This window comes from Pavona decussata, unplaced genomic scaffold, assembly GCF_977016875.1.
Source record: "Pavona decussata unplaced genomic scaffold, jaPavDecu1.1 SCAFFOLD_87, whole genome shotgun sequence".
Lineage (NCBI taxonomy): Eukaryota > Metazoa > Cnidaria > Anthozoa > Scleractinia > Agariciidae > Pavona > Pavona decussata.
In genome coordinates, this window is record NW_028145504.1 from 5104438 (window position 1) to 5116189 (window position 11752).

At 37.9% G+C, this 11752-nt stretch overlaps 1 protein-coding gene across 1 annotated transcript; it reads left to right on the forward strand.

The window, feature by feature from the left end:
* The first annotated feature begins 8156 nt into the window (after positions 1-8156).
* Positions 8157-10871, forward strand: LOC146474968 (neuropeptide FF receptor 2-like). The gene is made up of 2 exons (XM_085116712.1): positions 8157-8285; positions 8640-10871. Exons 1-2 carry the CDS (start codon positions 8239-8241, stop codon positions 9820-9822), a joined length of 1230 nt encoding a protein of 409 aa, XP_084972838.1. The 5' UTR covers positions 8157-8238; the 3' UTR covers positions 9823-10871.
* The last annotated feature ends 881 nt before the right edge of the window (positions 10872-11752 follow it).

An 11752-nucleotide genomic window follows, 5' to 3' on the forward strand; every position in this document is an offset into this window, starting at 1 on the left:
CTTAAATTGTTTATTTATTTATTCATTTATTTTTGCCGATCTCTCTGGAAATACACAATGGGCTATCAATGGGCTATTTCCGAGTTTGCTGTGAGCCTCATTATGAAAGCAAGGACTTGGACCAGGTTTGTGAGCCCGCGAGAATGGACACCCCCCTCCCCCCCCACCAAACCCATGTTTTCGCGAAAACCGTTGGGTTCTGAGGCCTTCTTTAGGTCCTTGTTATCTAAGGTCTTCCTTTTACGCGACAATTTAGTAACCTGTCACCGAGCGCCAAATCAGTAATCAGAGCTGCCTTAAGGGGACATTCTCGAGACAAAGAGAAGTGTCCCCTGAAGGGAAGTTGGACTGATTTTGTTAAAAATAATAACAATAAAATATATCTTTTAAGAGGAGGCCTCCATCACTAAAAAGTGGTTTTCAGGGGGGTCCTCTAAAATGAAAAAAAAAAAAAAAAAAAAAGAAAAAGAAAAAGAAACAAGCAACATAAAAAATCCCCTAGAATAAGATATAAAAATAGGTAACAATCTACGATAAAAATATAAACACTAACCTAATACAAATAACTAATAACTAACGAAACGAAACTGAAGCCTGTTTCCTTGACTAGGAATGAAATTAATGACAAGATTTGCACACCAAACTTTAATTTCCATACATTGATTAGAATATAGTAAAAGGCCAAGCTTTGAAAACTGTCATTACTTGTGATTAGAGGATAATAATATTATCAACTCTCTCTGGTGGTCGGTCATGTACCGGGAATTGAATGCCTTGTTGTCCCCCTCAAGGTGTTTCGATATGGTTTTTGAACGACCATACCTCACTTTGTCAACCAGCTGTTAGGTAGTCTTTTTCGATTCCGATCAAAGAGAAATTTATTCTAGTTGGGTTGAAGTTTTATAGCGTTGGCATTTTGGTTAAATCGATATTATCTTGACGACGATAGACAAAAAGTCTCGAAATCAATAAATCGCAAATTTTGTGCGTTCCACATTTGAAGTAGAGAAACTAATAGCAAAATCTTGATGAGAACTATGGTAAATGGCAAACAAAAGAAACAAAAATAAAAATTTTGTTAAATTACTTGCAAACATTTCTAAAATGTGGTCTGGGGTTATTGTTTCACGCCACGAAGCGGTCTTGTTCATTTTCCCTGTTGCGAACGAGAACGAAACAGAGTGTTACTCGGCTAAGATTTTCCTGTAATTTACAAATTTGTACAAGCATCTCATGCAGAAATTGATCAGTAAATAGATCACGAAGACTTTCGTGACGATCCAAAAGAACATCTGTACAGAAGGCTGACACGTGAATCGCATGACAGATGGTCATATGAGGGGACTTTTAAAACAGAGACGGTGGGGGTGGTGGGAGGGGGAGGGGATATATTCCTTAGAAAGATGAAATTAGTTGTCCATATTTTATGGATCTTTTAGAATTTCATTTCTCTTTCTGTCTCGTTTCAGAGGTTACAAAACAACATGTCGTCATCCAATGAAAATAATGAATCCTACCAGTCCGAGAGTAGTTTTGTGACAGAAATCATAAACTACCAAGAAGATGATGGTAATGAAGTACTTTGCAGTGAAGAAACAAGACTGCTATCGAATCAAGATGAACGGCACGACTTCATGCCAATGTGGAAGGCAGCTGTCAACTTCATTTGCGACGTAGAAGGAACAGGTCTTCTGGGCCTACCGTATGCAGTATTGAATGGTGGCGTCGCTGCATTGGCAGCATTAGTTATTGTTCCAGTGATCTGCTGTTATACTGGTATCACCATGGTGCAATGCCTGTATGGAGAAAGATCAATGCCAGGAAGACCGAAACCACGACTACGGTCCAGCATAGAAGAGCTCGGAGAAGCCTGCTGGCCTGGAGTTGGGAGAAAGGTTGTTCTAGCCCTGCAAAATACCGAGTTACTTATGCTCTCTTCTTCGGCGGTATCTTGTCCTCTGTGGTTCGTTTCTAGATTACGCTTTCCCAGCACTTCCTCTCACCAAAATCGTGTGGAGCTGCATTGGTGCTGCTGTGGTACTTCCAACTGTTTTCATAAAGAGCTTTTCAAACGTTGCTTGGTTAAGCCTGATTGGAATCGTCTCTGTGTTGGTTCCAGTGGGTTCTGTTTTATGGTATGGAATCAGCCACAGTCCGGCTTGGCAGCTAAACTCTATTCCGCTTTGGACTCCGGAAGGAATTCCAGTTGCATTTGGTATTGTTATTTTCAGTAATGCCGCTCACAGCATTTTGCCACGGCTGGAAGGGGATATGACAAACAAAGGAAAGTTTAACGTTATGTTAGTCATTTCATACATACTCATAACTTTTCTTAAGTTAACGTTCTCACTATGTGGATTTTTATCGTTCACGACTCACACGAAGGATCTTGTTACTAATAACCTTCCTATAGGAGCAGTTTATTACGCGTCCTGTGTGTTTTTAGGGCTAAATGTTTTAGCATCTTATCCATTCCCCATTCTTATTGTTGTGAAGTCAATCGAAGACGTCATGTATCCTGATAGCATACTGGGCAGATTGCCTAAAACCTGCTCTTTCATCTGTCTTCGGGTTTCTCTAACGCTACTTACTTTAGGTGTAGCAATCCTGATTCCACACTTTGCACTGATGCTAGCTTTCGTGGGCAGTATGACTTCTGCAACCATGTGCTTTGTATTGCCTTGCTTATTTCACCTGAAACTGAAACGCACTGAATTGACGTTGTGCCATAAAATCCTGGACTACTTCATTATCACGTTCGGGTTGGCAGCTGCAGGATTTGGCGTAGTGTTTTCTGGCAAAGCCCTTGTTGCGGCTTATGAAACAAAGTAAAGTGTCATTTTAGTGTGACATGCAAAACAGCTTAGAACAGATCTCGGCTGGTGGAAGGTGATAATTTATACGGGCAAGAAGGCGAAAGCCTCCAGCTTATGTTCTCAGAAGTGGATCAAGACCCTTAGGTAGGTGAGGCTCCGGCCCTCGAACGCTCTACTTGCTCAATAAAAGCTCGGAAATGCCAATAATCATGGATTACGAACCGTGTTGAACATGGGAAGGAGCATTGACTATGTACGAGTCCATCTCAAAACACGTCTCTATGCCTACTTTTGAATACATACGATTACTGAGTTCAATCCTTAATTTTATTTTTTAAAAGCGTCATATCCAACAATCCAGCTTATATAACTAACTTCTTAGAGCCTCGACAGAGACCATGCATAATATCCCTAATATCGTACAAATTTTTACAATAGCCGGTCAGTTTCTGCATAATTCCTCATTTTCTTACGTAATCTCCTGTATCTGGAAGCAATTGCCGCCATCTGCAAATCGCTACCTCAGTGTCAATCTTCAAACACCTTATTTGCAAAATAATTTTACAGTAAATGGAAGTCAATGTAAAAAAAATCCTTGTAAATACTCTTCAGATCCTTGTTCAGTATTAAGTTAAAGTATTATAATCTTGTGATTCATTTATTATTTATCATATAACGTACTCCAACTTTTAGCATGTGATTAGTATTGTCAAAGAGTTTTAACACGAGCCTCTGGCTCGGGAGATTGCGCAAGCACTCCCTGGACGCGTGTTGTTGGCATTAAATAAATTACCTCCTTACTTCTCTTCATGAAACGGAATATCTCGAAGCATCGAGCCTACTTGCTCGATTTTGATCTAAAAGACAAAAAAGATAGGTCCCGTCCTTAGCTCCGTCGCTGGTTCTAAAGTAAATGATCCGGCCAAGGAGATGGAATCGACTCAAGAAGTAGAAGTGCAGTAAAAACCAGTTTGTTTCAGAGGACATTGTAAATTTATACATAATTTGTGGTATTAACTCATGATGAAAACCAACTCTTCCAAGGTCATGATTTGTGCTTTCGTTGAACGTCAGTTGCTATAGGTTTCTGGTAGAAGTGATATGTATGAACAAACTGCAAATTTGTTTAAAACTTGAAAATGGTTAAATGTGGGAAAATAAATAACCGTAGCGATTTATGCAAAAAGGTTAATAAATAACTTCGTATAAAAGACAATTTAGTAACGTTTCAGAATATATGTTTAGTCCTTCCCCTTAAATGTAAATGGTTCAGACGAACTGAAATTAAACAGGCTGTGCGTGATACGTATTGCGTTATAAAGAACGAGATCTTGCCCGTACGTGAGGGGGTTTAAAGTGGGCAGTCGATCACCAAAAATGTAGACGAACATTAAAAAGAAATAAAGTATGGAGAACCACAACGGTTATGTTAAAACATCGATCACGTTCTTAAATAAAAGAGCACATACGTAACGCCCGGTTGCCTTACCTGAATATCAGCCTCTCGCAGGAACCAAGCAACCATTGTTATTGCAAAGAATATTATCGTTTTAAGAATAAAATTTCCACTTTTGGTTGCTGCTGGAAACTTAATAATTTAGATGTCAGAAATTAAAATAAAAAGTGTAAAACTCACATTTAAGGTGAAAGAAAACGGCCCCTCAAGGGGAGTACTGCATTTATTATCGTCGGAGCCTATTCCTTTCAGTAGTCTGCAGCTGTCGGAAGTTTATGTTTTTAATTGTATAGCGGTTGCTTTTCTGCTTTTGTTTTGGAGGCTATGGCGGTATTGTTCTGCTGTTTGCTCTATTGTTTTCTAGGAAGCCAAGCCAATCACGTGAGACCTTGTGAGAACTGGTACATTGCCTATTCCTTTTCCCGTTTAATTAGTTTGAATTATGTATAAATCGGTTGAAAAAAACAACAAAAGTATTTGCATTTAACAATTTGTAATGTGGGGAAGAACAACGGATCAAGGTACAATTTTTGCAATTTCTGTATCAATGGGCGTCCAGTAAACGGTAGGTGCTTCAAAGAAATGTACGGTAACTCTAATTTAAGCGACGTGCTTCCAACTACGTATTCAGTCTTAAGGTTTACGTCGTCTTCACTTTTGATGTCGCAACTTAATTTGTAATGAGAGAAAGACCAGTTTCAAAGTTACGGTTTAAATTAAGAGCCAAAAGCCGAGTACAACATGGCGTCTTCTCCAATAAATACATGTTAGAAGGGGACGCCTTCATGGCAATTTTTTTCCTCGTTTGGGTCAGGAAGACCTCGGCAAGTCGGCACCTGGATATATTAAACAAGAAGCTCCCCAAATCCGTCAATTTCTTCGGACCAGGTCCCCGTTTCTCGAAAGTCCCGGTAACTTACCGGGCTCGATACTGGTGTCTTTGCTGATAACTGTTTGTTAACAGAAGTCAATTTTTGTTAGCTTTGAATACTAAATTTTAAAATATTATAATTCTGAGAAAACATTGGCCAAGTACCATGTCTGTAATCATTGTGTAATAGGCGAAAAAACATTTAAAAATATACTTTATCGGGCCCAGTAAGTTACCGGGATTTTCGAGAAACGGGTCCCAGTACCGTACGGGCGTTGACCAGAACATTCACCACGACTATAAGGAACATTGGAAATGAGTAACGATATGCATATCATGCTGTGTGATCTTTAGTATACACGGCAAATAATATAAAACAATAATTATGGATTTTTCAATTTGTTTTGCATATTTTTTTTTATTACGTTTGCTGGAACTGCATTAATACAACTGTGTCTTTGACATTCGGAAAAGAGGTTATCTATAAAAACAAAAGCGTTCCTTTTAATTTGCCTTTACTTTTGTATTAATTGTCCCCGATCTAAGTGGATTGAGAAATACATTTTTAGATCATGCTATTGGCAAATTTAAATAAAACGTTAACACATACGCACACTTCTATACGAGAACTGTATGTTTTCAAGCCAAGGCAATAACAAGCGACAGTTGCAAAGTGATGAAATCTTTCAAGGATTTTTCTACTTGTATGAGACGATCATTTTGAAAATTTGTTATTTGCACCACAACGTCGCCTATAATGCCCGTGGGGCTTACAATATTATAATATACACTCTACAGGGTAACCCTAAGTTACATTGATAAGTTTTTTTTTTATAATTTTTACCAAGACGAAAGTTTAATCGTGAAATAAACAATTATTATTACACGGACGCTCGTTGAAAATGAAATGATAACTAACGAACGCGAGGACGCGAGGGTGACGAGGCGGCAGCATTATAAAGCCGACGCGCGAGTTAGTTTTGGTACAGGCAGAAAAAATCTCGAATGAAAATGTAAGCATAAGGTAAGGATAATGTAATGTAAGAGTGACATCATCGGTTTTCGAGCTAGCCAATGGCATCGCGGTATTTTTTATCTAAACCAATCACATCAGGAGTATCACGATCGGTGAGCGCTAGTACCCAGATTCTTCTTACACACGCGCGAACTTAAATTTTGTAAACAGTATGGCGGCCGAAGTGGCGAATTTAGTTGTCTTCGAGAATAGCAGTGTTTATACGTCTTATTGTATAAGGATTGTGTATAAAAATAGCAAAGATCTTTTTAAGCGCTAGGAAACTTTGCAGAAGTTTTCACGTTTAGGAGCAATCGAATTTTTCCTCCGCACCATCTTATTTTTCGATCCCGCGCGACAGTGTGGAAATGTTAGCTCTAATAGCAGATTTGTTGCTCCGTTGGTGGACGGCGAAAGTTCCGACGGCTCTGTCAATCGAGGAGGTAAGAGAATTCAAATCTTAACTGTTTGTAGAGTGTTTTGTTTTCTGAAGAGGGAGCAATTTTCTTAAAGTAACCTTTCGGTCTTTAATCATGATATATTCAAATTGCAAGCTAAAACGGACAATAGTAGGTCGGTGTCGTTATGTGAATTCATGTGGTCGGTAACATAATATGCACAGTAAAGATATCATTCCAAACTGATACAGTGCGGACCAAAACGAATCCCTAATTATAGGGCCCACAAAATATTTTAGATTTCATTGTTTTCTAGTCAAATTGAGTGTTTTTTTGTTGATTTTTAGGTTCTGTGTGAGGGAGATGCACATTGGAGCTGTTTGAATGCAGGAGAAATATTTCAAGTCAATTGCAACTTAGCTTTGTGTCATTCTTCTATTTTCTTTTAAATACCATACTTGCGGCTCATTAATTCAATAAATTGGATTTGAAAAGCTCATATTTATTGTAAAATTCTGTTATTCCCAGGTTGATAGCTAATCTTGTACACATTAAAGTTGTTTATTTTGGTTTTTGCATAAACTCAAACAGGTAATGCAAGGGCCGCAGATGTTTCACCTCTAATCTACCTCACAAGTTTAGATCTTATAGACATTCTAAACAACAAAGAATAGCATGAGAGTTTTGCAATGCTTTATTAAACAATGATTCAGTTTGAAAAATGTTTTGTAGTCTGGTTACTTCTTAATTTTCATTCGCAAAGCAACTGTGACAGTTTTCACTCGTTGGCACTCTACCGGCAGGTATTACTAGTTATATAGCCCCGTGTGGCTATAATTTTCCATTATTATTTCAATAAATTAAATCTATTTAAGTACCCTGCACAAAATATAATTTTGAAAATTTTTACAAGATAATACTCAGAGATGGAAAGCATTCCAGTGTTGTTAAAACTATTGTTTGGAATTCACTTAGGGAAGATCCAAAAAAAAAAAAAAAAAAAAAAATGGCGAATCTCAGCAGTATTACTTACCTGGTGTCAGCGTGGTCAGCCAAACAAACTGCAAAAGTTACATTTATTTTTATTTTGCCATAGTCCCTACTTTGTAAGCATTCAAATAAGCCTAACTAACCTCGTTCTTGAGTTCAAAAATCAAAAGAATATTTCACCGTGCATGAACGAGGCTAGTGAGGCTAATTTGAACAAAATAAAAAAGTACAAAATAAAAAACAAAACAGAGGTTTTCGAGTAGAAGTTAAGAAAATGGCGAAGAAACCTAAACGAAACCACGGGGCTTATATGAAATTAGGTTTCCTCACAAAATACAAAAGTGGGCAATGAATGGGCAATGAAAATATCAACGTTGTACTCAAACTGGCTGATGAAGACTGGTTAATTTTCAAACGTTTTGGGAAATTCCTCTACTTGGATTGAGGAAACAAAATTCAACACGCTAGAACTACGAAACTATACAGGAGGAAAATGATGATTGGATATATTTTAAATCAGCTGTCTCCAAGCGTCGTCTTTTGTAAAAAGGGCTGGACCAAATGAATCCGCGGTCACGAAAAAGGGAGTTTCTAAAAATGAAAAGATAAAAATAACCCACTGAATAGGTCACGAACATTCTTGAATAATATTCTATTGAATTCGTCAAAAGAATCATTGAGAGGCAGACAAAATGAAGAAAGCCAGAACTACGATTGTAAGAAGCGATGGGACTCTACAGTCTACCCAGGTCACGCGTGAACGATAATTTTGAAATTTGAACGGAGTTTTGAAATTTACATGTCAGTTTTGAAAATCGCCAACGAGATTTCAGAGTTCTCGTATACATTTCCCTAGCTTATTGACGGTATAAAGCCATGAATTTTTCTTTACATTGCAAAATTGAATATTTCAAGAATAACAATTGTTTCCCAAGTATTTTAAATCTTTTCTTCGGTTAATGCGTCTTTTTCGGAACGATTTCCAGAGAAATGTCCAACATTCCATTCACACGTCGGACATTACAAAGAGAAATTCGAATGTTCATTTCATTCTTGGAAATACTGTTCACGCGTGACCTGGATTGACTGTAAGAGCATGTTCATCCACACTTTCCGTCCATTCTGACCACATTTTTTGTTTGTATTTGTTTCAACAGGAGTGCCACAGCATTACATTTAAAATGGAAAACCAGACCAATAACTTTGGAAATCATCATGAACATGTCAGTACGTTCCTCGTTTTGCAGCTGGTTAGCTTTTGTGTAATTGCACTTATAGCAGTGATTGGTAATGCCCTTATTTGTTGGATTGAGCTCACAAGACAACCACTCAAGAGTAGCGGCTACTTCATAATAAACCTCGCAATAAGCGATCTGGCCGTAGGACTTCTAAGCATTCCCTTTGACATCGTAGAACGGCTCTCAGGTGGCTGGCCTTTCTTTCCTTTTATGTGCAATGTTGTCTACCCTTTTCAGACTGTTCTCATGGCAGTATCTGTGGTTACACTACTTTGCATGAGTTTAGAACGTTACAGAGCAGTTTTGACTCCCTTCAAGTGTAAACCAACCGGAAAATTCATAGTCCGAGTCATCTTATCATTGTGGTTTATCAGCATTTTGTTGGTAATTCCATATACCTTAGTTCTCAAAATGAAAGATGGCAACTGCGTTGAAGACTGGCCGAGCCAGGACCACGTCAAAATCTACACCTTGAGCGTCTTCATGGTGCTGTACCTTCTGCCGCTTACGCTCATCACTCTCTTTTACAGCAAAATTTGCCTCTCCATGCACAAGGAAACAGTAAGATGGAAGTCAATGATAAGGTACTATGGCCTATCCATTCGGAAGGTGCGCCAACTATCAAATGCTCGTCACCGGCAAAACATCAGAATTATCAAAGTTTTTGTCGCTGCAGTGATGGCTTTTGCATTATGCCAGTTACCCACTCATGTGATGTGGCTGTGGCATGATTTCGGAACTGGAAGCCAGTGGAAATATCTGCCGGATGTGTTACCATTCTGTCACATCCTTACATATCTGAACAGTGCAATAGATCCATTTATTTTTGGAAGCCTTGAAGCCAAAATCATATCCAAAAAGTTCAGGTCGTTGTTAAAGCAATCAAGACGAAGCAAGATTGGAATTAATAAGACACTTTTGCTGTCCGTGCCCAAGAACAAAAGGCCAAAAGACCAAGTACTCCAAGCAAAGGTTTGCGGGCTTAGGAAGACTTCAAGAACAAAGAGGAGGCGTCCCACCTTGGAAAGTGAAGTTTAGCTATAAGTTGTATGGCAACCTCAATAGCTAGTCATGGTCATTTTATTAGCTCTAACGCACTGAAGCTCAGTGAGAGAAAACAACGAGACATTAACTCAGTGGCTGTGAAAGTAATCTCCATAATGGAAAATTATGGTCATTGTTTTTGTTACTTTAATTTAGTGGATATCTGTAATATGTAGCCGTTCTTTTCGCGTTAGTTCTTGTGTTTGATGATGCTGGCATCCCTGTTGCTGCTTTTTCTATCGTTGTTGCTGTTGCTACTGTTGTCAGTGGTCATGAATGCTGTTTTTGTTGTTGTTAACCTTTCTTCTGACTGCCTTAAAAAACACCAATCAGACGATGTAAATGCCAAGACCACAAGCAGCGGGCGAAGACGTCATCACAATAGACAAGAAAGGATCCTCTCTTGCATTACACCATTTCCTAATTGCTTTGAAGTTAACCTCATTATGAAAGCCAGGCTAAGTGTCAAGTTTTTATTCATGTACAAACAAAATTAATTTCCATATATAAAAGAAATGACAATTTTTAAACGTTAAGAAATGATAAACTTTATGCATAATCATAATTTGATAACTAGTCCTATTGTCATTGGTAACGACGATATTATTGAGGGTGTTCCTAATTATAAACTACTGGCTTAGTTCAAACCTTAAGTGGAATTCCTTAAATACATTACTAAGAAAGCAAACATTTTAGAGACTTTTCTCGCCAAGGATTCTTAAACATAGTCATGCCTTGCCTAGATCATTAGTTAGGGTATATTTATCAATTATTCGATCTCTGTTAGAATATGCTGTGCCTGTTTGGAGAATATTCCACATGTATTGGCACATTCATTAGAAAATGTGCAGAAAAAAACCACGAGTACTATTTTCCCCGTGCATATCTATCAAGAGGCTCTAGCTGCTGCCAGCCTTACTACCCTAGAGGATGGAAGATCTGCCATATGTATTAATTAAATAGAAAAGTTAAAACACCCGGAACATCTTTTGGGTTTTCTTTTATCCAGAGTAGAACCGATAGCCCCTAATTATGATTTAAGATCCAAGGGTAAGTTTAGACGTTTTTTGTATGGAGACTGGCAGAGGTGTAGAACACAGCGTTTGCAGTAGTTTATTACATTCAAAATTTTTAATATTTGAATGTAATAATGTAAAACTGTACATTGATTTATCTCACTATTATATTTTATTTACTTGTTATTTTCATTGTTATTATGTTTTATATATTATTATAGCATATGTGATTAAAGTTTCACTCTACGCTGTGTAATACATACATAGTTTCTATATTCTTGACAGAAGTTCAGGCTTCAGGTGTTTTCCTCGTTTATTGCGACAATACTGTTTCGTGTGGTTCGAAGTTATCGGACCACACTCATCAGGCAATTTTTAACGTTAAAAATTGCCTGATGAGTGTGGTCCGATAACTTCGAACCATACGAAACAGTATTGTCGCAATAAACGATGAAAACACCTGAAGCCTGAACTTCTGTCAAGAATTATACATTGCTCTTCAATCAAACGAATTGAGCGCTCTACGAAACACATTCTACCCAGAATACAAGTAGTTTCTATATTCTATAGTTTGCTGATTGTAGCTCTGTAATTTAGCCTTACAGGCTGCAGTGAGTTCATAATAAACGGTCATTATTACATAAGCATCACTTTTACGATGAGGTTCACGGCAACTCGGAAATGGGCCCATTTTTTAGGATGGTAGGTGAGTTCACTGTGTGCAATGCTTCATTTCATCCACGAATTATCTCAGCTTCAAATAAAATGAAACCTACCCCTATTAATTTTCACATAGATAGGTTATGTAAGAAACTATCTTTGGATATTTGTTAAAAAAACATAAAATTTCTCTACTGCTTTTACTGACTACGCCGTTCGTGGCTCAAGCCATTCAGGTGGTAAATGAG

Coding starts and splice junctions, on each gene's coding strand:
- LOC146474968 (XM_085116712.1), top strand. CDS start 8,239: ATGAAGAAAGCCAGAACTACGATTGTAAGAAGCGATGGGACTCTACA. Junction 8,286..8,639: donor AGAAGCGATGGGACTCTACA/GTCTACCCAGGT, acceptor ATTGACTGTAAG/AGCATGTTCATCCACACTTT.